We start from the raw sequence: 27,500 nt of genomic DNA, 5'->3' as shown, positions 1-27,500 counted from the left end.
ACATACATATATTCTTCTTTCACATACATATATTCCTCTTTCACATACATATATTCCTCTTTCACATAAATATATTCTCCTTTCACATACATATATTCTCCTTTCACATAAATATATTCTCCTTTCACATACATATATTCTCCTTTCACATACATATATTCTCCTTTCACATAAATACATTCTCCTTTCACATACATATATTCTCCTTTCACATAAATATATTCTCCTTTCAGATACATATATTCTTCTTTCACATACATATATTCTCCTTTCACATACATATATTTTCACTCACACACACATACATTCTCCTTTCACATACATATATTCCTCTTTCACATACATACATTCTCCTTTCACATACATATATTCTCCTTTCACATACATACATTCTCCTTTCACATACATATATTCTCCTTTCACATAAATATATTCTCCTTTCACATACATACATTCTCCTTTAACATACATATATTCTCCTTTCACATAAATATATTCTCCTTTCACATACATATATTCTCTTTTCACATACATATATTTTCACTCTCACACACATACATTCTCCTTTCACATACATATATTCTCCTTTCACATACATATATTCTCCTTTCACATACATATATACTTTACTTTTCAACACATACATATTCAATTCAATTCAATTCAATTTATTTTTATATAGTGTCAAATCATAACAGAAGTTATCTTGAGATGCTATTTATATAGAGCAGGTCTAGACTCTATAGTTGAGAGACCCAACAAGAGATCCCACCAAGAGCATTGCAAAGCGCTGTGGCCAGGAAAAACTCCCTGTTTAGCGGGAAGAAACCTGGAGCACAACCGGGCTCGGGGTGGGCGGCCATCTGCCGAGACCGGTTGGGTTGAGAGAGAGAGAGAGAGTGCATGTGTGTGTGAGTGCCAGAATGAATTGTGTCTTGAACGGCCCCTCATAGACAGCTGCTTTAGAGACTCCTCGGCTCTGATGGTTGTTTTCCATCGGACGCGGTGGAATCTTGCAAATACCATAGTGTCCTACAGGAATGAGTGTTAAAACCCGTAAATGAGATCTTTCGGTTCCCTCGTCTGGAAGTTTGGAAGTCTAGGTTTATGAAATGGCTTTTTAGTTAGATGCCTGAAATCAGATCTGTGGTTAATACAAGCTGAAGACATTTTAACGCTTTGTTCTACGATATAAAATACGTCAGTAAATATCACACTCGTGAATTTTTAAGCCTTTACGTGTCTTACGCTTGCTAACAAGTGTCTAAATGAGACTACTAAACGTCATCATGCCGACTCGTCCTCCTTTACAGCCTCGTTGTGTTTACCCACGCTCATGTGACCGTGGTGGAGTTTGTTTATAGCCTAACGTTAGCTTTTTACTTCTGGTGATTGCATTCACACTTCAAAAATCGTAAAGTGGTGTTCATTTGTGGAGATTATGGAACATAACATGTAAGTATCAAATGTTTGTTTGCCACAGAGCTTATTTTCTGCAATAATCCAAAACCCAATGGAAAAATCCCATTGGCTCTTTGTCGAGGAAACCCAAGGAGATGCTAACTTCCTGGTTGGCCTACAAAAATTAGTCCTACCTGCAGCCCTCTTTTAGAAGCACTAAAAGGAGGTAGAGGAACAGAATATAGTGACCGTTAAGCCGTAAGCAAATATGACAAAAAGTTAGTTTTATTAAAGTTACCAACTTTAGCTTTAAAGAGATTCTCCATACCTGGAACTATTTTATTGCACATGGTGTCGACACAATAATGTGAGTTGTATGATAATGTACATTTTCTGTAATGTAAGCTCCAGTTTGATTTACTGTATCTCTCTCTGTCTCTCAGATGCGTCAGCGGCCCTTCAGGTTCGGGCTCTGAAGGATTACTGCAACAACTACGACCTGACCAGCCTCAACATCAAAGCAGGAGACGTCATTACGGTAACGAACGCACGCACGCACGCACGCACGCACGCACGCACGCACGCACGCACGCACGCACGCACACACACACACACACACACACACAAAATGGCCATTCTCAATGTCGACAAAAAAAAAACAATGTCATTATGGACAGACACACTGAGCATTTCTGACTTCAAAGCTGAAAAGTGATGTTAGTCAAGCCCTGTGATACATAACGTTTTCACATTTTTTCAAATTACACAAAATTATGTCTGTTTTTTTCTAATGCTTTTCTTATGAAACACTATATTGTTTTACCTCCTTAGACTGCTAAAATGTCTAAATGAAACAATTTGAGGATTGGAAAATCACTTCTTAACTGAACTGCTCATAACTCATAGACACACCCTTACAAAGGAGATCCCGTGGAACCCAGGGTTTCTCAATCTGGCTATGAGCGCATTCACATGAAAGGGGTGATGTTTACAGCATATGACCGATGACAGACATGGACAAGTCCACTATCAGCACAGCGGCACATTTTACAAACAGAGCAAAGTATAATATTAGACACATACAGAGAAGTTAAACACCTAATCCAGGCTAAAAGCAACACAATTACAACTGCCAAATGCAGGAAGGACAGCTGGCAAAAAATTATCATTGTGTAAATGCGTAAATTAACAGACTTATAATATCACTGCCCCATCTAGAGCATGATAGATCTGACTGTAATCACTTTGTGTATTCCGTTAAATTAAAGCTGCAGTGGATAGAAATGGAGCAAATATGATTAAAAAAAGTTATTTTTATAAAACGGTCACTATATCCTGACAGTAGGACATGAGACAGGTAATCTGAAACCGGTGTCCTCCGGTGTCCTCCGGTGTCCTCCGGTGTCCTCCGGTGTCCTCCGGTGTTGCTAACGGCATCTGCAAGATTTCACAGACCGGAGGAAAACAAGTAGTAAGAGCTGATCTGAGGTCTGCTGTCCAGCTGCTGTCTATGAAAGCCGGCTGTCAATCACTCGCCAACTCTGATCAAACAGTCAAACTAGGCAGCGCTGATCAAATATGAATCAATATTCTGTTGCTCTAATGCCTGTTTCTCTCCTCAGATGTTTTCAGAATCATCTTGTAGTGTACTGTTTCGCTGTAAAATGAGAACGTTTGTGACCCGGCAGCCATGTTGAGATCAGTTGAGGAAATACTAAGCACCCCAGATGTTCTAAAGCCTGAAAACATGAGGAAGTGCAAAATGTCCAGTTTTCTCTCAGAACACTTGGATTACAATATGCTGAAAAGTTATTATGGAATTTTTGCCCAATGATGCCAAAACTATACTGCCTACTGCTGCTTTAATATGTTGCTTATAGAATAGAAGACTAGAAGATACTTTGTTATTCCCTTTACGGAAATTGTGGTGTGTATGACACTTTTAGCCTTCTTCCAGCGGCCTCCCCAACCCCGGTGGTGTGAAACACACTTGGGAGCAAATAAAAAATACATATAAGAACATAATTCAAAGTGGTAAACAGGCTTACTATCATGTCTTATAACCACCCACAGCATACATAAAAGTACCGGTAGCAAAGTAACGCAAGGCAATGCATAGTCTGTGGGACTGTAAACACGCAACTCTGACGTATTTATTAAATGATTTTTGATTTGCTACTAAGTCCGTCTCACACCGTTGGTGATTTATTTGCCAGCTCTCCTTCCTGCATTCGTCAGTTTAAACTGTGTTGCTTTAAACCTGGATTATGACTTTAACTACTTCGTCTTTGTGCAATATTATTTTACAATCTTTGATTGGTCAGAGGCGATGCTTTTATACGAGTTGATCTCGAACATAATGCTTCGGAGCAAGTTAGGTGTTCAGTAGGGATGCTAATTTTGAAAAAAAATTAACCGATAACTGACCGTCGTTAACCGATTATGAACCGTTAACCGACGCGGTGCGCCAGCTGCAGAGTAAGAGCACAACAGACAACTGAACCCCCAGTTCACCGTTCGGGAGCGTTACCGTAGCAGCCACGGTGCTGCATGTAGTGTTGCAGACACATGCAGCCACTTTCCCAGTAAAAGTCTCCACCGCATCATTTAGTTTAGTTTAGCAGGTTGTCAGCTGTGTGTCTGCCCGGCGTAACGATAGCGAGTGTCTGGCAAACTGTACGTGCATTTTCTGCAACTTTCACTGCTGAAGCATTGCTGGAGGCTTCGTGCTCGCCATTGTAACACACACGCGGTCTTTCAGCGCGGCATAACTGTAGCGAGTGTTTGACAGACCGTGTGTGTGGCGGCGGTGAGTGTGGGGTTGACTGTGGCGTTCTAGCTGTGAACGTCGGCACAGCAGACAGTATGTGTACAGTGTATTTGTCTGTGAATAAATGCTACGAGGCTACAACTCCTCTGCTCAAGAGATGGGAGCCTACTTTCTGTATCCTGGGACGGACTCTCACAAACTAGAAAAAACAACAACTTTTAACTAATGAAACTAAAAAACAAGCCAATAACAAAAAGAAAATCTTTAAACCACCCGTGTTTATCACGACAAAGACAAATCGGACTCAGACTCTCTTAAGGTGGACTGTTAAGGTGGACCAGCTTTTCTCTTTTAAGTGACGAGCCGCTCCTCTGAGTTTTGCTCAGCTTTTTAATTAACTATAAATATTTCTTTTAACTGTTTAACCGATAGCGTTAATCGGTTAAAATTCTTAATGTCAGTTAACGGTTAAATGGTTAATTATTAACATCCCTAGTGTCAGCATAAGTTACCATGGCGATCTACCCCGATAAGAAGTGAACCACCATTGTAGGAGTGAAAACCCAGAGTTAACCCTGAAGTTACCTCACTAACCCCAAATCCTGCTTTGTAGTTCAGATCTCTGGTCATCATTATATTCCAGGTGCAGTATCGAAGCCCTGAGAGGCAACTGAGAAAAAAAATTCTGGTGATCCATTCTCTCAGTCTGATCTAAATGTTTTCTTTCCTGTGTTCATGACTTAAACAGGTGAATAAAGGTTTTGCCAGGATATTTCATTTTGAATGCAGTGTTTGTTGTTGTAAGACTAATTCCGGCCACAAGAGGCTGAAGTGCACCACGACCCCATGTTTTGAATAGGACTAAAAGCATTCATGTTTTCTTCCAGGTGAGTTTAATTTAAAGATCTTGCTAAAACACAATATATGTACACTTGTGTTTAGAGTAAATGGAGAAATTAAAACTCACCTAGAAGAACACATGAATGTCTTTAGTCGTATTTAGAACATGGGGTAGTGGTGCACTTCGGCCTCTTGTGGCCAAAATTAGTATTACAACAACAAACAGAAATATTCACCTGCTAAAACTTTGTTTTCACCTGTTTCACAGATGAAAACAAATGTAAGTAACTTCAAAAGATTATCCAGGCAAAACCTTTTTTCACCTGTTCTTAAGTCATAAACACAGGAGAGGAAACAATTTAGATCAGACTTAGAAAATGTATCACCAGAATTGTTTTTCTCACTTGCCTCTCAGGGCTTCCGTACTGCAGTCTTAAAGTGTTTGGAAAAACATAAAGTTAATTTTATGTTCATTAAAATGAACATAAAAGCTGGTAGGTTTACTTATTATCACCCTGACAACCATGTTGCTTGGGTGTTGAATTATTAACAGGCAGTTACAAATGCTTGCTCCTTGTTTAATGAGAGTACTGATGAATATGCAAAAAATTAGTGGTTACAGCTTCCCTCATTTACTACGAATATGTTTTTCAGAAACGCGTATTCCCGTGCTACATTGCGGTCCGCCCACCACCCATGAATATTTATGAGCATTTATGCAGCCTTTGGGTGCTTATTACTATAATGAGGAAGCCAAGCAGTGCCTATGCTTCCTCCCTCAGGGTCTGAATGAACAACTTGGCTTCGCTGCAGGGAATTTTAGACAGTTCTGAATACAGTTTTGTATTTGTGTTGGACAGAAAAAATATTTTGCACTTCAAAAAAGATTTTTCGGTAATTTTTAGAATGCTAAAAATAGTTTAAAATAATATTATTAAACCTGCAGGCACAGTTTGAGGTGTAAAATGAAACTAAATATTATTGTTGTAAACAGGTTCTGGAGCAGCACCCTGACGGACGCTGGAAAGGCTGTATCCACGACAACCGAACAGGAAATGACCGAGTGGGCTACTTCCCTTCTACCATGGTAGAGGTCATCAGCAAGCGCACAGGTGTGTGTGTACTCCTTTGTCTGTGTATGTGAGTGTGTTGAAGTTAATTAAAGCTGACTGTCTGGATAAAGTGACAGCCAGGTGCCATTACACATATTTGGACTAAACACAGAAGAAGAACTTGGAGAAAGATAGAAAAACAAGAAGATGATGAAGAAATGTGAAGCTAAGTGAATGAATAATGTTCTAGCCTCTCCCGTAAACCCTTAAGGAAGGCACTTAACCTTACTGATCTCATTAGTTAACTTTACCTGGATGAAAACAAGTTAGAATAAAAATCAGATGTGAGAATGTCATCTCTTTCATCTCACTGGGAGAGAAGAGATTTGTGAGTTGGCCAGCAGCACAGTGGGAACAGCTGCTACCCCTGCATTGCTGAAGATGTAAGCCAACATTAATGTTTGTGAAGTTGATCAGAAATTTTAACTTTATTACAACTCTACCTGAATGAAATCACAAAGTTTTAGGAGTTCAGCCTGATGATGAAAGTACCTGTAAGTAATGAGAATACAGACACCAGATCCTCCACATGACCCTGGCTGATAATGGTTTCAGCTCTCCTTGCTGACACTTACCTGCTGAATGATAGTCCTTTGTTAGAAGTCTTTTGGAAATAGTCTTATTCGTTTTCTTGCCTAGAATTAGATGAGAAAATTGGTACCGCTCTATGGGCCATATCCTACACCTGGCGCAAAGTGACGCACAACGCAGTGCACAACGCAGCGCACAACACAGCGCAACTGTCATTGTTAGTTTCAGACGGACGCAGTTCCAACCGCCCACATTGTGTACGTGGCTCGCGCTCATCTGTGCACCCATGGGCATGTTGGTCTTCAAATGAGGTGTGATCAGGCGCTTTGCTGGAGACTGACAAGCTAGCTAGCTAACGCCTGCTCTCCTCCTGGTGAAGTTGTCTCCTAGCAGCGAGGAGTGAGGCAGAGGGACCGTGACCCGGTGCTGTCCTCTGTTGGGCTCAGATCCTGTAGCATGGTGGGATTAGGAAGGTAGCTAGCTAAGTAGCCAGTCGCTAAATGAGTAAGATTTAACAACTAAATGCTTCATCCACACACTCTTGTCACACAGTGCTGGGAGAGTACCAGATGAGAGACAACTTTGTTCACCTCATCTTCTGTGTTGCATGATAGCATGGTGGAATTAGCAAGCTAAGCTAGCTAAGTAGCCTAGTCTGACCATATTTTCAAACCCCCAAACCGGGACCCATAAACGTACTGCACGTTCATGCTCGCGCTGGTTCACGCGCCTGGGTTCATGCGCACCCATGTGCACGCGCTAATATACACGCTCCGTAGGCGTTTTCATCAGGATGGCTCACTTGGCACACTTGTGGCACATTTGATCAAGGAGTGGGATCAGCGAGAAGGCATTATTATGGGAGGGTGGGTGCATTAGAGGCTGTGACATCATGACTCATCACATTCACTACTTTCACCCCCTTTAATCACAGGACTGTCCCCGTCATGACACACTGACAGTTTGGGAGTCCTGTAGAGAGTTTTCCTCAGAGGAAATATATAGTTGTCTGAGACTATGGAAATTATTTTTCAACTTTAGTTTTGAACCCGAACCATCTCTATCACGTGCAAGTTCTTGCATATTTACCTTTTAAAGTTGATATTGGTTCTTCTCTGTGGGTAGCCTTATATTTAACATGCAAATGTGAGTGTGGTATCAATCTTCTCATCTAACATGCAGCAAGAAGGCTAATAAGCATACATGACCAAATGTCGAACAATTTCTCCAATTGCTCATCATGTAAGCTTACAACGAGGTGAATGCTAATCAAGTCAAAGATCTGCCAGGGTTACTGGTGTCATCTCCGTGTTTTCATTACTTAAGCATCTCCCAAAAGCTATTTTAACCTCCTTTCTCCATTTGATATCACCATAATGAGCTTTTAGCCTCTTTGGAGAGATCTACAGAGCACATTCACACCATCTTGTCATCCCAAAGTGTCACTTCGCAGCCACAAAGAGGCTCAGATGTTTTTAACTGAAGATTGGTGTCTGTCTGTAGGTCTGGTATCTTTGTCTGTCTGTCCGTCTGTCTCTCTGTAGTATTATGTCTTACTCGTCTCAGTCTGTATGTCTGTCTCTCTGTTACTGTCTGCTTCATCCCCCGTGATCACAAAAGTCATGTCTTTCATATTATCTCTCATGTAGTCACCTTTTCTGGTCATCATTCATCATTCTTTGATTGACTGTATAGTCCATTTACCACGATGGAACCTGCTGCATCTGTCCTTACATACTGTACAGTGCATTATATAGCAGCTGTGGTTATAGTACAAAACAGCTGGAGCACTCAGATGCACAGCCATACTGACTTATTGCCAGGGCACACACACACACACACACACACACACACACACACACACACACACACACACACACACACACACACACACACACTTGGGGCTATGACAGCTGTTTCAGCAAGAGGTTTCACTTACTCAACTGTTTTTCATCAATTTTTAATTATTCATCTTTTCCCAGTCAGTCTCTACATGTGCTGCTCCTCTCTTTCGCTCTTTCTTTCCCCTGTAACAGGGATGTTATATTAGACTTTTTTTCAACACACATAAATGGCCAAATACTTCAACTACAGTAGATAGGAATATGAACAAAATATTTTTCCTGCATTAGTCAATTAATTAAATGGACCTTAATGTTGCAATAGCCATCACAATCACAGTGGGAAACTACCAGCTAACTTTACTTTAGCACATAATCAGTTACTTTATAAAGTCAGATACCAATCACAGAAATTCTGAAAATGACTGTTTGAATTTAGCAGTTAGCATGTGGATAGTTATCAAGGCAGTTCTCTACATCTGTAGCTATCTACGTTTCACTGTTGTATTTTTTTGAATGCACAAAACCTATAAAGCAGTGGTTCCCAACCTGGGGTCCGGGTTCCCCTTAGGGGGGCGCCAGGATTTGTCTGCTCTGGGGTTGTCAAAAATAGATTTGCTCATGTATAACTAAAATCATAAAAACACACTTGCTGCATCATTTATACAAAAGTCTGTATATAAAACAATTAAAAAAGATATCATTTATTTTGCAAAATCTACAGGACAGCCTAGCAGCCATCTAACAACACCATAAATTACATTTATTTAACCACAATAACAAGTAATCTATTTCGGCTCCAACATTCTTATAGTAAATGAATGAAGTCGTTACAAAAAAAGATCATATTACTTATCTGCATTCTCTTAGCGAATCCATCAAGACATCATCACTTTTTTCATGTTGACAAAACTGATGAGTTCTATTCATTAAAGAAAGCTGATTTAAAAGAAAACTCATAAAAATAAAGGAGATAGCTAATTTAATACACTGAATCAACGTATTCAAAATGAGGATTTTGTTCTAGGATTTGTAATTTTTTAGGGCGATGACGTCGGGGGGGCTCAGCTTTTTTTAGATACAAGTAGGGGGGATACTTGGTTGGGAACCACTGTGTTAGAATACATGTTAGAATATGTTATGTTGCAAGTTAGACTCTATGGCAAGGACAGCAGGGAATCCTTCTGGAGCACAGAGAGATTGAATTTGGAGATAAAGTCAACACTGAAGATGTCATCCGAGCTGCCAGGAGAATATCACAAGAACTTCTGCCTATAGACAGGAAATAATGCTTTCAGAGTCAAACATACATCCAGCTATACGAATCATATAAACGTTAAAAAAATGTTTGCGTGAGAAAAGAATAATTTATAAAGTGTTGAGTATGCCTTGTGCGTGTAGTGTTGGACAAGCTACATTGTCATATATCTCGTTGTATCTCAAAACACATATCTGATTGTCTGAGTAAATGTTGCTGCACAGCGCAGTTTTACGCAGAAAAAACTACAGCAGCATGCAAATGGACCTGGGTGTTCCAAATTGTTCACATAGTATCAACATATTGTACGGTGTGTCAAGTGTGAATTAAAAAATAGTGATGTATCGGAGCTCAGCCAGGCACCACTGAAGCTGGCTAGTTGAACAACCTTTTCACTCTGCGTCGCGTTGTGTTGGGGGGAGGAATGATGGACAGGAGGCCTCCGTCTATAATGTATATGTCAGATAGCAATAGAATATAGTATGTACTTGGCTTGACTCACCAGGGTCAGCTCAGACACAACACACTAGAAACAATCAACACGTTATTAGCACAACGGCTAGCTAGCTCAGGGTTTCTGCCAGCCTGAGACCGGCAACCTGCAAGGCCAAAGCATCGGGGAATTATGTCATTTTAAGATCTTTTTAAACTAATATGGGTTATACAAGTAGCAAAGTTCTTTAATAATAATAAAAATAATAACTTAGATTTATATAGCTCCTTTCAAGAAACCCAAGGAGCCTTAACATAGACATAATAGACACAACAAACAGAACATGGTTCCCAGTACGAACACTCTAATAGTCCTTATTTAAATCATTCCTAAAAGTTGTAATGCATTACGTGAATAAGCCCCAGACCGCAGGCTGGGAGGCAGGATTAAAGGAAACACTAGTGCGCTTGCTTTATGGGCCCAATAGATGCGGAAGATCGCCGGATGATCCGGGTATTTAACCCTTGGCAGTCAAGCCATTTTGGCTTCATGCGCCAGCGAGCAACTCTCATAGAATGAATGGGAGCCTCCAAAGCTGGATCCAGTTCTCTTTATACATCCATGGCCGGTCCTAACAACTTTTCTGGCAGAAAACATGTAGCTAGTTTGCCGAGTGGTTATTTCATGTCATATGACCATAACACTGTAAAACGTAATACATCCCCTGTTTAAAGTTTGCAGGGAGGCGTCTCATTGGCTGACAATTGACATTAAACTCTGAAGTAGCATTTTGACAAGTCACAATGCTAGCATGTTCATACAGAGGACATATTGGTATGAATTTGTAACTGTGTGGAGCGCTGAGCTATACAACCTATTTTGGGCATATATGTGATGAGTTATACAGCCACCAGTGGTATTTAACTACTGAGAGGATACTCGTGAGCCAGTCAACACTGCTGGATACATGGCAAGTGGAATCCTGTTGCATGTTCGTATTGTTGTATGCCAAAGATTAGAACATACTGACTGGAAGTAATTAGTCATTTCCTGTGTCACAAAATAAGACTGAGAGACACATTAGGACTAAACAGCAGCTAAAACTTAGAAGTCCCTTGGACCATCTCCTCTTTCACCATCCATCACTCCCCTTTCCACCTATCCATCACTCCCCTTTCCACCTATCCATACATTTCCTTCTCTTCGTCTTCTTTAACATCAGCCGTGTCCTTCACTACCTTTGATTTCTTTGTTTAATTTTGTAACTTCAGCCTTTGTTTTTAATTTTTCTCTCCCCCCCCCCCTTCTTTCTTACGTGTAATTCTCTGTTTTGTCGTCTGTTTGTTATGTGGTGGTGGTTCACTGTTGGCTGGTTGTGTGTGTGTCGGTGTGTCGTCATGGTGGGTGTTATCTAGGTTTGGCCAGCACAGTCATTTGCACTCAACAGTTTCAAAAGATACCGCTGGTTCCTCCGGCGACGGTTGCCCCTGCCAACGCGGTAGTCAACGGCAACGACACCACGTTCCATCAGATCCATATCCTGCCTCCACCGCCTCCTCCTCCACCACATTCCCATCAGCCACTGCTTCCACTTTTCACTTCCTTTGGCTATAACAAGTCGCCCGTGACAACCCCACAGGGAGACACGCCCACTGCCCCAGGTACACACCCCCCTTTTCATTATTTGTATTATTATGATTCTTATTATGATTATTTTTATTATTATTATTAAAGCTTCAAGGGATGCTTTCCTCTGCCCATACTAACAACTCTATTTCTGATTGGTCATGTAAGATTCTAATTGATGTTTGAAATGTTGTTCTAAGAAGGAATCCATTGAAGTTTTCTGTTATGGATCATTATTTATGTAATTTTATGTGTTGCTCATACTGTATAACTTTTCTTTTTCTGTTGTTGCCGTTGTCATCCCCATTACTGAGAGTGATAGTCAGCTTTTAGACAGGATCTAATGGGTCCACTTGCTATTTTATGAGTATTATAGAAATAAGAGTTTTACTCAATGGACACGATGAAAGATGAAAAGAGAAATATTTCTTGGTCATAGAATGTGTAAGACATTCAGTTACACAACGTATGAACTCTGCTATCTGAGCAGCCCAAGGACACAAGTGTAAATGGGCTATTGGCTAAAATGTTTTTTTCATCAGATTTTCATAAAATCAAACCCTATTTTTGATGCTATTTATGTTCAGTAATTACCATAGTAGTTGTCTTTATTAGTGGTGGAGTATGCCATTCCTACACTGGATTCAAATTGCCTGCACACACACACAAGGTATTCACAGGAATAATATGCAAATCCGATAAAAAACATTACTCACACAAACCTTGCACACTGAGTCTAATGTCTTTTATTATTCTATTTGTTGCGAAAAATGTGCAATACAAGACAACAATAAATGAATTACCTTTGTACAATGGATAGCACTATGCCCAAACTGGGCTATTGAACTAATGACATTAGCAAGAAGCTATCGATTAGCTGATTAGAGCACAATCACTACTGTCTAATCCTTCGGAGCATACGTCCTATGTTTTAGGAATATCAGTGATTCCAAGCTGTTGTGCTGTTACCTGCCACAATCTATCTTTAAATTCCACATCTCTGTATTCTTTTATTTCTTGATTATAAAATGCTTTGTGCTGGGAGATGAAGTAAATCAGTCTATCACATGCCATTTTGGATGGCGATGTTTGCACAGACGACGGCTCAGAGTGGTAAAACAACCATTGTTTGGCTTTTGCGGGCCAGAAAAATACGAAAATCAAATCCGTTCCGGAAAACTTTAATGACGGACGAAAGTTTCATAGTTGGAGTGTAAACGTGATTGACACAACGTGAGGTCGTATTTATTTTAGGGCTGTCAATCAATCAAAATTTTGAATCACGATTAATTGCATGATTGTCCATAGTTGATCGCAAATTAACTATGTTAATTTTTATCAGTTCAAAATGTACCTTTATGCAAATTTACTGTATATACATATATATATATACATATATATATATGTATATATATATTATTGTAAATCAATTAACAACACAAAACAATGACAGATATTGTCCAGAAACCCTCACAGGTACTGCATTTAGCTTAAAACAATATGCTCCAATCATAACATGGCAAACTGCAGCCCAACAGACAACAACAAATGTGTCAAAGCGTCTTGAGATAACTTCTGTTGTGATTTGACGCTATACAAAAATAAATTGAATTGAATTGAATTGAACAGCTGTCAGTTTGTCAGTGTGCTGACTTGACTATGACTTGCCCCAAACTGCATGTGATTATCATAAAGTGGGCATGTCTGTAAAGGGGAGACTCGTGGGTACCCATAGAACCCATTTACATTCACTGATTTGGAGGTCAGATGTCAAGGGACCCCTTTGAAAATGGCCAGACATTTTTTCCTCGACAAAATGTAGCGTAACTTTGGAGCGTTATTTAACCTCCTTTATGACCAGCTAGTATGACATGGTTGGTACCGATGGATTCATCAGGTTTTCACCTAATTCATTATTCATATAATACCACTATCTTCACCTTAGCTTTAAAACTGAGCCCGCTACACCCTAAAAATTGCAAGTTGTGTTAAACCGTTTCAAATTAGTGGCATTAAAACAAATTTGCATTAATGCATTATTATATCATTAACTTTGAAAGCCCTAATTTATCTTTAAACACACGACAATTTTGGACAAAAAAATCCGGTCTCGGTGTGCAAAGGCCTTATAACTGGCCTTTTTGACACTTGAGACCCAATATCCTACCAGTTGCTTCATTTCAGGGCCCGTAAATGAATGTTACTATGAGTCCCATGTTAATCAGCTCTCAAATAAGGCTTGACTATGGAAAGTCAGCCACAAAAGCACCTAAAGCACTTTCTCTGTAATAAGACATGTCTATATGTAAATAATGCAAGGTAATGCCCCTCTTATGCGGGATTGGTCACTGCTTTAGCATTTCTGCCATTAAAAAGAATGAAAACCAGTTGATAAAGTAATGCTAATGCAGCAGTGGGGTTTTTTAGGATGTGGTTGTAATCCTGTAAATGGATTTGCTAGTGAGGAAGAATAGATGTCAGGTGGGAGGACAGCTCACCATTTTACCACAGACCTGAGTTGGTTTGTGCTTAAGTTAAATGTGTTGCCTTTTTTTGCAGTTCTTTTTTTCCTTCCGTCCTTCCTCTTTGTTCTTTCCTCTTTTTCTGTACATCACCACTGTCCCAGCCACTAAGACAACCCTGCTAGTTTCTTAAACACACACACACATCACACACAACCCTCTCCTGATCAGACTGTGTGTACAAGTGTGTTTTTTGTTCTGTCCTGCCTCGTCCTGCTTGTTATTGTCATGTCTGTTCATTTGAACAAAACTTTTACCCACCTTGCACTTCTTATACCCTCAGTGTTTGTGTGAGAGTGTGTGTGGTGGCGGTGAAGGAGCATCTATACCAGGCTTTGGACTGTTCTGAATGTGCTGAATAACAGTTAGTCATTTAAGAATTTGAAACAACGCTATTGATTCTCAGCAAAATTGTTGTTATTACTTGTTTTCCAGAAAGTTCAGAGTTGTTGCTTTAATGAAACTTCAAGGGAAACACCCATTTTCAAAATTCCTACATGTTATTCCTGTGGTCTAAGACAAACTAGGCTGCTAAAACTCAAACTTGTGATGTCATCAAGTATGAGGTGTGGAACTGCTCCATAGACAATGAATGGAGGAGAGATGTTCTAGATGAGCATAGACTGTATTTAAAGATGGACGACGCGTCTCCACTTCCTCCCACAGTACAGAAGTGAAACCTAAATATCCGGTTACGGAGCTGCCATCTTGAGATTTCAACGTCATTTGGAGCCAGAGCCTACGCAGTAGTGATCGGGTGGTGGCGGTATTGAGGTCACCCGCCCGAACCAATCGTGAGCCGAGCACGGCCGCAGCCTGTCAGCAAGAGAGACTCACAGCTGTCAATCATGACGTCTCACCCCCTTTTTATAGCATCAAATAACTCATTCAAACCAAACTGATCAGAAAAATGAACAATTGAACATACATAAGTGTGATCAGAACTACCTAAAATGACAGAAACCATCTTTGGGAAAAATGTATTTGACGTGTACTTGCCGACTTTTTAGTTTGGCCCATGTCCGATCCACTAACATGGAGGGGGCGGGCTTTATGACCTATAGATAGAGATGTTCTGGCTTCACTTGTGGGGAGCTGTCATGTCGTCCGTCTTTATATACTGTCTATGGTTCTGAGTATATGGGAACATTTTCTGTTTCATAACTGAGAACACTACAATAGAATAAAGCTCATTTGGGTATAAAAAAGAAAACAAGCATTCAATGTCTCCCATTCATTGTCTATGGAGCAGCTCCAGACTTTATACTTGATGACATCACAAGTTAGAGACTTACTTCTCTAGTATCTGGTTTTGAGAGAGAGGAGCTCATGTTCACTTATACTGATTGAACTTTACTAGGCCATGGAAATAACATATATGAATTCTTCATTTAAGTGGTGTTTTCCTTTAAGTTTGTCAGAGAGGTTTAGTTGGAGTTGTTGCTTCAAAAGAAAAGCTTTTCAGACATTAACGGGGGATATTTTCTGTCTATCTAAGCAAAAATCAATAAGATATGGTAGCTGGAATAATACTGCTACGATATTGTGTGTCCATTGGTGCTTTATAAAACTATTTACACAATGAGATTTTTGATATATAATCATCAATAATGTGGATATAATGACTAAGTGGGTAAAGGCTAGAACAGTCTGGTAGGTTCAGATATTTACATCACTTTACTGTAAAGCAGCCTTTAAAACCAGGAACATACCGTATATTACCCTGCCCTCATACTAATTCATTCTTAACCATCTTAAAGCAGCAGTAGGTGAGATTGGAGCAATATGATTAAAAAAAGTTATTTTTATAAACGGTCACTATATCGTGACAGTAGTACATGAAACAGGTAACCTGAAAAAAATCATGTTCCTCTGTGTCCTCCGGTGTCCTCCGGTGCTCCTAACGGCATCTGCAAGATTTCACAGACCGGAGGAAAACAAGCAGTAAGAGCTGATCTGAGGTCTACTGTCTAGCTGCCGTCTCTGAGCTGCTGTCAATCACTTTCGAACTCCGACCAAACAGTCAAACTAGGCAGCGCTGATCAAATATGAATCAATATTCTGTTACGTTAATGCCTATTTCTCTCCTCAGATGTTCTCAGAATCATCTTGTAGTGCACGGTTTAGCTGTAAAATGATAAAGTTTGTGACGCCGCCGCCATTGTGAAATCTGGTGAAGTACCTGTCACATGACCAGAGCACAGCCAATAGGAACGCTCTCTCTCTGAAATGACCTGTGATTGATCAAAGTCTCCCGGCTAGATGTTCTAAAGCCTGATAACAGAGCCATGAGGAGGAGCACAAGTCTAGTTTTCTCTCACAACACTTGGATTACAATATGCTGAAAGGTTATTTTGGGATTTATGCCCAATGAAGCCAAAAATATACTGCCTACTGAAGCTTTAAGCTTTTATACAGCCATTTTCGGATTCTTGAACATTAGGTATTAAAAATACATGCTGAAATTATGTATTTGATGCAAAGATTTGCAAATTCTAAAATGTAAAATGTCAAGTGTTAAGTAAGAGACCCAAATACATTGTTAGTAAATGTCACCCAGGATGTTTTGCAGGTAAGGTATTCTCTGACTGTTAACGTTTTATTCTGGTAATGGGAGCCTTCACTGGACACCATGTTGTTTCCTCCAGGAGAATAAATCCCCTTAGGCAAATTCCCTGTCAGTAAGTCCAAAAATGGGAATGCAGTACCAAATAAAGACAAAATATAATGCTTTCACTTTACTAATCAGGACAGTGCATTTTCCCTAAGCCTTGATCACATTGGTTGAAAACAGCAACATTTTTTGGACTTACAAAGGATTCAAGTCAAATCAAAGGCTTTTCAAAGTCTTTGAAAGCTGATTCAGTCCTTTGTTTGAGGTCACTTGGAGGGATGCAAAATGGCCACAAGAAGGAGCTGCGACATTACATGAAAGCAAATTGAACTCTTTTAATGTGTGTGTTTCTCTGGAGCACTGTTGGTCACATATATAAACCATTTATAAACCCTTATTAAGGTGGTTATAATGGTTTATGACACTCTCCAAATGCACTACAGCAGCCCCATTCTGACCAAGCTTACATATATAATCACACACATATGGATGCATTATATATGTATGTGTATGTACATTATGGCATATATGTGTATATACACAGATATTCATGTTATGGATTTATTTATGTACTAAGGGTATATAAATGTTTTCATATATCTACATATATATATGCTGTATTTTTTCTGTGTATGTATGTGTGTGTGTGCGAGAATGAAAGTGTGGTGTGTAAGTGAAACATATATCCTTTTAAAAAACCTCCCTTATCCGCCTTTACCCCATCACCCTGCTCTCCTACTGGCCCCTCTGTAATTTTTGTCTTTTTTGCGGATAAGTTTGGAATTTATTTAATTAACCCCACTTTGTCCTTCTTTGTCTAAAAATATCGTTACAACCGCTGGAATCTGCAAAAGTCATTTGTGGTGTCAGTAGTTGGTGAAATGAGGTAGTTTGTTTAGTGTATTTGTAAGGAACTAATACTGGATGTAGCATTGGCAGTTGCAGTAGGAGTGTCCAATACTCACCACTATACTAACCTAATCAGTGTTGCCAGATGTACAATAATTATCCTATTTAAACGATCATTTTTGCCCTCAGTACGATGTAAATCAATAATTGCCAAAAAGTGCCATAATGTACGATAATTTGACCATTTTGTGATGCTTATAATTAGTAGTTGGTTTTAGTCTGCGCTGTCTCATTTTAATTCATTTCCAGATAGCAAAATATTGATCCTACGTCTGTGTTCACCCCAGCATTTCTTCTCACCTGACCTCTTTCCAGCTAATCATGCTGTAGGCTATTATGTTGATGGACGTGACTCACGAGCATGTCTGCCTTGTAATTTAATTTTGTAATATTGGGCTATTACAATCATTGTCATACTAATGGACTTATGGACACATACCCTCTTCCATGCACTATAGCTACGTCAGCTCGCTTTAAAGAATAAAACAAAAGATGTGGGTAGATATGTTGGCGTGTCAAAAAGTCGTTTTAATACATGTTTTGTAAAATTACTAGGGCTGTCAATCGATTCAAATATTTAATCGCGATTCATCGCATGATTGTCCATAGTTAATAACAATTAATCGCAAATTAATCATTTTTCTGTTCAAAATTATGATAATTTTCCTCAAATTCCGATCATTTTAAGCCTCTGGTACAATAGTTTAACATTTCCAATCTGGCAACGCTGAACCTAATATCAGATTGATGTAACTATGTGACAAAAATCTAAATGAACTATAAATGCTAAATGTTCTGTAAAATGATACTGTTTTCTTTACGTCAGTGTTTTGTCATAGTATGGAACTCAGGTTTAGGGATACATAACAGCTAGTTTTGAGCCAAACATTAAAGCTGCACTAATCAATATTTCTGTCTGAACAATGGACTACGTGCAATGTAAGAGGGGTCATTTGTAGTGATGAACCCACAGAGAATTATCAATAGGCTTTGTGCTTCCCCTCAGCTCTATTGAGCTTTTTAGGCTCTTTTAGCTATTTTTTGGGTGATTGCGACCCACAACTTTGCCCAAAACCAAACAGCAGACAGACAAAGTTATCGGCTAGCTGGTGATCATAGTGGAACATTTAGCAGCTAAAGAGTTAAATATTTGTTCTTATGAGATGGTAGTGACCAAAACAGAGCTAAAAAGAGGTTGAATATTGGACTTATATTCACCAGATGGGCAGAAACATAACTTTAAATTTATGCTAACGTTGCCAAAGTGTTTGCTGACACATTAGCCATATCACAATCAGAAATACTTTATTGATCCCTGGGGGGAAAAAATCAACTAATAATTCGTCATTTTTTTAATTTCAGCTTGTTCCTCTGCCCCAAAGTTGACAAAAAACATCAATTGTTGCTGCTTTAAATGCTAATATTTGATAGGAAAAGGCTAGCAATGCTTCTAAGGGCAGTTTAGGGTCGGTTAGCGGCTAACAGTGGTGTTCTGTGTTAAAGGTTGTCGCGGCTCAGAGGCAAGTCCTCACAGCTCTCCCACCACGTCCAGCGGGCCCCATGGAGGCTCCAACGAAGAGATCTGGGTACTGCGCAAGCCCGTGGCAGGTAACTAAGCCGCGCTGCGCTGAGCCCTTAACCCCTGACTCCTTAAACTCTGACCAGGGGTCAAATAGTATCTGACATCCATTCAAAAAAGGATTTTCTGCCTGGCACTGCCTTTCAAGTGTCTGTGGTATTGTAAATGTCCCCAAGTGCAGAACCCATCCATCCGTTTCTTTGAGCTAAAAGATGATGTTTGAAGGCTTTCAGATACTCTTTGACCTGTTCCTGACAGTCCTCCATGTCCTGCTTATCCCTCCATCTAAAGCTTAGCTGAACTCAGTGGCCTTATGTGTAGGACTGCAGCCATCTGCATCGGTCTACAGTCTGTGTGTCTTTCCAACTGGATGTATGAAGACGTTTTTGTGTGAGAGAGAAGAAAACAACTTAGGAAAGAGAGGAAGAGTGAGAGTAAAAGTGTGCGTGTGTGTGTGTGTGTGTGTGTGTGTGTGTGTGTGTGTGTGTGTGTGTGTGTGTGTGAAAGCGAAAGGTGTGTCTTGTTTACTCCACTTCTATGTTTGTCGCTCAGTCGTCCGTCACCCGGTCTGTCCGTCCATCCGTCCGTCCGTCCTGTCCATCCGACCACATGCTGCCCAGTGCATTTCAATGGAGAGTCGCACCTGTTACCACGTTGCTTTGGATATCAGCTAAACCGCTCTGTGTGTGTGTTTGTGTGTGTGTGTGTGTGTGTGTGTGTGTGTGTGTGTGATGTGTGTGTGTGTGTGTGTGTGTGTGTATGTGTGTGTGTATGTGTGTGTGTGTATGTGTGTGTGTGTGTGTGTGTGTGTGTGTGTGTGTGTGTGTGTGTGTGTGTGTGTGTGTGTGTGCGTGCGTGTTGGCAACTGTATGCATCCATCTGTTTGTTGCATGTGTGCATTTGTATGCACAAAATCTATACATATTGTTTGGGCGGTTGCATGCATGTGTGAATGCATGTGTGTGTTTTTGTATGTCTGTGTGTGTGTGTGTATGTGTGTGTATGCGTGTGTGTGTGTGTGTGTGTGTGTGTGTGTGTGTGTGTGTGTGTGTGTGTGTGTGTGTGTGTGTGTGTGTGTGTGTGTGTGCGTGCGTGCGTGTGTGCGTGTGTTTGTGTGTGTGTGTTGCAGGTGGCGACCGCAGCAGTGTTGGTAGTTCTGGCAGTGTGACCAGTGTGAGGTCGTCGGGCAGCGGTCAGAGTGCCGGCAGTGCCGGACACATCCTCCATGCACAGGCTGAGGGGGTTAAGGTACGACTTACACACTCATACACGTACACACTATAAAATGCAGCCACAAACAACAAAGATGCAACAACAATGATTCTTTTGGTTAACCTGCTGTACACGCTCAATGAGAGTCACGCTGAACGAAAATCTGAACGAGAGTCACATTGAACCAAAGTCTGAATAATAATAATAATAATAATAATAATACTTTTTATTTATATAGCGCTTTTCTAAAAACTCAAAGATACTTGACATAAATAGAAAGATCATAAAACAAGGACATCATAAAAAAGATATAAAACACAATATTAATCACACATTAAAAGCAGTTCTAAAAAGGTGAGTTTTGATTAGTGATTTAAATGTGGACCGGTTGGTGCAGTCTCTGATGTGTTTGGGGAGTGAGTTCCAGAGGGAGGGGGCGGCTATGGAGAATGCTCTGTTGCCCCAGGTCCAATGCTTGGTTCTGAGTGATGTGGACAGGAGGTGGCATCAGAGGAGCAGAGGGAGCAGGAAGGAGTGTGATGGTGGAGCAGGTCTGTGAGGTAGGGTTGGGAGGGGGTTTGGTGGGGCTGGTTACGGAGGGCTTTGTGAGTGAGGAGTAGGAGTTTGAACTGAATGAGTTGTGGGACAGGGAGCCAGTGGAGGCTCTGGAGGACGGGGGTGATGTGATCACAGGACCGGGAATGGGTGAGCAGACGGGCAGCAGAGTTCTGGATGTACTGGAGTTTATTAAGGACTTTGGATGTTGAGCCGTAGAGAATGCTGTTGCAGTAGTCGATTCTGGAAGTGATGAAAGCGTGGATCAGACTTTCGGCAGCAGAGAAGGAGAGTGACGGGCGGAGACGAGCAATGTTTTTGAGATGGAAAAAGGCAGTCCTGGTGATGTGGTTGACGTGGTGTTCGAAGAAGAGGTGGCTGTCAAAAAAGGACTCAGAGGTAGCGGGTGTGAGGGGAGGGGGACAGAGTGGAGTTGTCAATGGTGAGGCAGAAGTTGTGAGTGGTTTTGGTGAGTGATTTTGGACCGGTGATGAGCATGTCTGATTTGTCACAGTTAAGTTTGAGAAAGTTGATTTGCTGATATGACTTTAGCCAGGAGAGGTCAGTGCCGGTGATGTTGAGGGAGGATTCAAGGCGGGAGAGAAGAATGGTGTGGTTGATGGTGTCGAAAGCTGCAGTGAGGTCGAGGAGGATGAGGATGTTGAGGTGACCAGAGTCTGAGGAGAGGAGGAGGTTGTTGGTGACTTTGAGGAGGACTGCTTCTGTGCTGTGTCGTGAGCGGAAACCTGATTGAAATGGTTCATACAGGTCGTTTGAGATGAGGTGGGTTTTGAGTTGTGAGGCGACAGCACGTACCAGTATTTTAGACAGAAAGGGGAGATTGGAGCTGGGCCGGAAGTTGGTCATGACATCAGGGTTGAGTCCAAGTTTTTTGAGGATGGGGTTGACGGCAGCCAGTTTGAGTGCTTGGGGGACTGAAGGGCGGAGGAGGTGGTCAGGTTGCTGTAAATGGTGTTGATTTTTGTTTTGAAGAATGAGAGGAAAGCGTTGCACTTGTTTGCTGTGAAGGAACTGGAGAAGTTGTCACTGGGTTTGAGAAGTTTGTTGATAAAAGAGAGAGTCCTGGGGTTTGTGGAGCCAGAGTGAATGAGGTGAGAGTAGTAGGTGGACCGGGCTGTGGAGAGCGTCTTTCTACTGTTGAAGGTAGTCTGTGTAGGCTTGGTGATGGACTGTTAAACTGGTTTTCTTGAAAGTCTTTCATGCTGGCGCTTACAGGATTTTATATGGTGGAGTTCAGGAGTGTACCAGGGAGCTGAGTGTGTGAATGAGACTGTTTTGGTTTTAATGGGAGCCAGCTGATCAAGACAGGAGGAGAGTGTGTCATTATAATAGTTGGTGAGGTTGGAGGGATTATCAGACAGCGGGGGAGGGGAGGCAGACAATTTACTGGAGAGGGAGGCTGAGAGAGCTGAGGGGGAGATAGATTTGAGGTTTCTGAAGGAGATTGTGCATTTTTCTTTTGGGATGGGGATAGGGATGTGGATGTCCATAGTGATTGCCAGGTGGTCAGAGATGTTGAGATTGAGGCTGGAGAGGTGGTGTATTGTGAGACCAGTGGAGCAGACTAAATCCAGGATGTGACCACGGCTGTGAGTGGGGAAGTTGATGTGCTGTGTGAAGTTGAAGCGTTGTAGCAGTTCCAGGAATTCTGTGGCAGGTTTGCAGTCAGTGTCATCAATGTTGAAATTAAAATCCCCCAGGAGGAGAACGGAGGGTGAAATGGCACATAGCTGGGTAAGAAAAACAGAAAAATCTGAGAAAAAGGATGGGTTTGGCTTGGGGGGGCGGTAAATAATAGCAGTGACCAGGGGAGAGGGACCAGAGAGTTTGAAGGCAAGGTGCTCAAAGGAATGAGTGGCAGGAATGGAGATGGTGGTTGTTTTAATGTCCCTTCCTCTACGGGAGCAACACCACCTCCCCGCCCCTCAGGACGAGGTTGGTCAGTGTAGGTGAATCCAGTGGGTGTGGTTTGGTTAAATGAGAAATAGTCCAGGGGTTCGAGCCACGTTTCAGTGAGACAGAGGAAGTCCAGGTTGTTATCTGTAATAAATTCATTTAGAATGAGACTTTTGTTGTTTAGTGAACGAGTGTTGAGCAAAGCCAGTTTCAAGTGACGGTGCTTGGTGATGAGGACAGAGGGAGGGGACGGAGATTGGCCAGAGTCATGTGTTGTTTGTTGTGATGACGTAATGAGGACGTAGGTGTGCGAGCGGACCAGAGAGAAGGGATTGAGTTTGGGGACGTGAAGTTGTATGTGAAGATACAGCCAGAGCCTTTGTGTGGAGGATGGCCTCTACGGAGTAGTCCAGTTTGTTTGAGGATGTCCATGCAGTACGGAAGCAGGTGGTTGTTGAAGTTATGGAGATCTGAGGCGGAGTACAGCGGCGGCATGGTTCGGTGGTGGAGCGCTAGAACAAGGCTAGCGTTAGCTTGAGACCAAAAGCCGGGTGTCCAGGGAAGGAGAAGCTATGCGGCCCCCAGGAGTATCAACGGGATAATCCACAGCATATCCAGCGTCAGCAACCGGCAGTCCGGTGGAGAGGAGAGGAAGCCGGGAGAGGCTACTGGTGGAACTCTGGTCTACCTGGTGCGGTGGTGACTAGCGGCGAGGAGCTACGAGTGCCCAGGGCTGACCACACCGGGACGGGAAGACCCCGGCAGGAGAAGCAGGTGGGCTCGTGCTGGCTAGCAATCTACCAGTCAGAGACTGGAAAAATGACCACACCGGTAGCAAGGCGAAGACGTGACGCTTTGAATCCGCCCGGGAGTCCTGGAGTTAGCAAGACGGGTGGAACTTCTTGCAGGTAGAATTTATGAGGCGATCTGTAACGCCAGCGTAATCCAGGGGAAATACAAAGCTAGCATGTAGCTGCAGACTAGCAGTGTAAACAAATAAATCAAGGTGTGGCGTCGAAAGTGTAGATTAAATAGCTTAATTTTAAGATCGGAAGCGGAGCGGCAGCCAAAATTTCGCCAGCCAAAAATGCGCCAGCGTCCGCCATCGAGTCAAGAGTCTGAGCGAGAGTCTGAACTAGAGTCTGAACAAGAGTATGAAAGAAAGTCTGAACGAGAGTCGCACTGAACGAAAATCTGAACAAGAGTCACACTGAACAAGAGTCTGAACTAGAGATGCACTGAACAAGATTCTGAACGAGAGACTGAATAAAAGTCGCGATGAGCGAGAGTAGCGCTGAATGAAACCCTAAACGAGAGTCATGATGAACGAGAGTCATGCTGAGCGAGAGTTGCGCTGAGCGAGAGTTGCGCTGAACAAGAGCCTAAACAAGAGCTACGCTGAACCCGAGTCTGAACAAGAGTGAACGATAGTCATACTGTACGAGAGTCGCGCTGAATGACAGCCTAAACAAGAGTCATGCTGGACGAGAGCCTAAACAAGAGTCATGCTGAACGAGATTCACGCTAAACGAGAGTCTGAACAAGAGTTATGCTGAATGAGAGCCGCGCTGAACGAGAGTCACGCTGTACAAGAGTCTGAACAAGAGTCACGCTGAACGAGAGTCGCGCTGTACAAGATTCGCGCTGAATGACAGTCTGAACAGAAGTTGTGATGAACGTGAGTCGCGCCGATCGAGTCTGAACATGACTCGCGTTGAACGAGAGTCTGAACCAGTCGCGCTGAACAAGAGTCACGCTGAATGAGAATCTGAACAAGAGTCTGAACAAGAGTTGCGCTGAACAAGGGTCGCGCTGAACGAGAGTCTGAACAAGGGTCGCGCTGAACGAGAGTCTGAACAAGGGTCGCGCTGAACAAGAGTCACGCTGAATGAGAATCTGAACAAGAGTCTGAACAAGAGTTGCGCTGAACAAGGGTCGCGCTGAACGAGAGTCTGAACAAGGGTCGCGCTGAATGGGAGTCTGAACAAGAGTCGCGCTGAACAAGAGTCTGAACGAGTCACGCTAAACAAGAGTCTGAACGAAAGTCTGAACAAGGGTCGCGCTGAACGAGAGTCTGATCAAGAGTCGCGATGAATGAGAGTGTGAACGAGAGTCTGAACAAGAGTCGCGTTGAACGAGAGTCTCAACAAGAGTCTTAACGAGAGTCGCGCTGAATGAATCTGAACGAGAGTCGCACTGATTGAGAGTCGCGCTGAACGAGAGTCTTAACAAGAGTCACGCTGAATGAGAGTCTGAGCGAGAGTCACGCTGAAGAGCAGCGGCTCTCAAAAGTAAACCTGGCTCAACCATGCACAACTGCGCATGAACCATACGGAAACAGAATTTTGGATTCGCTCCCGCTTGCAAATCGAGTTAACTCATTCCTATTTTAGAGATGTTCAGAAAGAATGATTCATTCGCGCCTCAAACCTCACTACATTAAAGCTCATCCCTTTGACACACTCTTACATACACAGACATACATATATACAGAAACATTGTATTGCATGTGCTCTTAGTCTGAAGCTGTCTCTCTAGGTGGTTATTTACCCATAAAAGCAGCCAGCTGCAACGTCATTCATTTTCAGCAAGTGTCCTGTTAAGAAACTGCAAGTCAGACACTTTTAAGCCTACTTAAACATCCACACAGCAAAATGAGCTGCAACTGCAGCCCAGACTGACTGGTAGCATCTGTCTTCCCTGCGTCTCACTCATTCACTCCTCATCAGCGCTAGTCAGATTTTTATTGCAGTGCTCGTACTGGAAGCTTCAGAACCAAGGTTTAAATGTAATTAATGTACTCAGCAGACGTCACATCTTTTTTCCCAGACAGACTTTCCTGCAGAGATCAATCTTGTCTGACATGATGAGGTTTAAGAACCTCAGTTTTTTGAGGCCTTTAGGTTTTTTGTCTCTTAATTAGAAGGCAAAAAACTCAACCAATTAACTTTTCCCCACTAAGGTTACATTCTTGTACCTTCACAAGGTATCACTGTAATTGTAATAGGACCAGGAATGTGACCAGTAAATGGAGTTTGCTAGTCATGCATCTTGAAGCAGTAGATAATATATCATGGTATATTATTAATTACAGTAGAATAAACCATTTTGATGAAAATTTGCCAGTGTGTATGTGTTATGTGATATGTTAAGTGAGACTATGTTACATTTAAAAGAACAAAATAAAAAAAGATTTTCTCTAACAAATGAAAAGTTGAATTCATTAGTAATAAAACACACCCTTGCTCAAATCAATACCCTCAGGATTTTTGCTGCTACAGCTTAGGTTTAGGTATGTATTGCTGTGTAACTCACATTATTGAGTCAGTTTGTTGATTTTATAACTCTTCTACTTGTGATACTGTTGCACTATTTTTTAGCATGTCACAGATAAACAGTTCAATGTACTTATTATGGAAGTAAAACAAAACGTATGCATACCGTTTCTTTGCAAAAAGAAGTCTGATTGTATAGAAGTGCTTATTATACCCCCGCTAAAACGTATAATGGTTGCCAGTGTGGTCTAGTTGTGCCTTTTGAGGAGTCCAGGGTGCCCACATTTTTAGACATTTGAGACAAAAACTTAGATTTTTTTCGACATCAATTTCGTTTCTTGGAAACTATTTAACAAATTAATTTTAAATTTAAAAAATGTTGGGCACCCTGGACTGGAGGAAGGTGAGCTATATTCTGCTCAATAGACTAATTCCATTAGTTCCAAAAGGGCAAAACCTTTGGCCCTACTTTAGTAGGGGTCAAGCAGTAAGCGGGGGGATGTGAGCCATGCTCACTTTTGTTTGTCACATGATTTAATGAGTTTATGGTCTCAATCGCTAGTTACAAGTCTTCTTCAATACAGCATGATGTTCATTGAGTAAATTATGGTCCCATTTAGAGTAATATAGATGATAAAGGAGGGTATGTGTCAGGGCATGGCTATCTTGGGATTGACAGGTGGCTACCACGGTGTTGTCTGGTCAGGGAGTTGTCCGTGTTTTCGTCTTACAAATATAACCCTTTCACAGTGGGTTTTCTGTTCATGAAAGTTAATTATAACATTTTGGTTGCCTAAAAATATCCAGCATTCGGTTGTACGTAGCTCCACCCTTTCATGTCACTTCTGGTTGCAAAAAAACAAGATGGTGACAGCCAGAAACCAAGATGGCAACACCCAAAATGCTGAACTCAAGGCTTAAAACTGTAGTCCACAAACCAATGGCTGATTTCACGGTGACTACGTCCACTTCTTATATACAGTCTGTACTTTAAAGGAACAGTGTGTAACATTTCTGGAGATTGATTTGTGCAAATGGAATATCATTTTCATTACTTTGTTTTCATTAGTGTATAATCATCTGAAACTAACCACTTAGAATGAGC

The 27,500-nt window shown here is 41.5% G+C and overlaps 1 protein-coding gene across 13 annotated transcripts in view; it reads left to right on the top strand.

Annotated features, from left to right (window-relative positions):
- Window positions 1-27,500, top strand: part of caskin1 (CASK interacting protein 1) — a 196,790-nt gene that overhangs the window by 135,787 nt on the left and 33,503 nt on the right. For 7 of the 13 annotated variants that reach the window (XM_074654970.1, XM_074654968.1, XM_074654963.1 and 4 more), the window contains exons 9-13: window positions 1,845-1,939; window positions 6,006-6,123; window positions 11,602-11,847; window positions 19,361-19,465; window positions 20,566-20,684. In XM_074654970.1, the coding sequence (XP_074511071.1) occupies window positions 1,845-1,939; window positions 6,006-6,123; window positions 11,602-11,847; window positions 19,361-19,465; window positions 20,566-20,684 (683 nt within the window). The remainder of the gene's footprint in view (window positions 1-1,844; window positions 1,940-6,005; window positions 6,124-11,601; window positions 11,848-19,360; window positions 19,466-20,565; window positions 20,685-27,500) is intronic. The other 6 variants (XM_074654966.1, XM_074654965.1, XM_074654972.1 and 3 more) reach the window with 3 other exon arrangements.

The sequence above is a fragment of the Sebastes fasciatus genome, chromosome 13 (genome assembly GCF_043250625.1).
Source record: "Sebastes fasciatus isolate fSebFas1 chromosome 13, fSebFas1.pri, whole genome shotgun sequence".
NCBI lineage: Eukaryota > Metazoa > Chordata > Actinopteri > Perciformes > Sebastidae > Sebastes > Sebastes fasciatus.
This window is presented reverse-complemented; position numbering and strand designations above follow the sequence as displayed.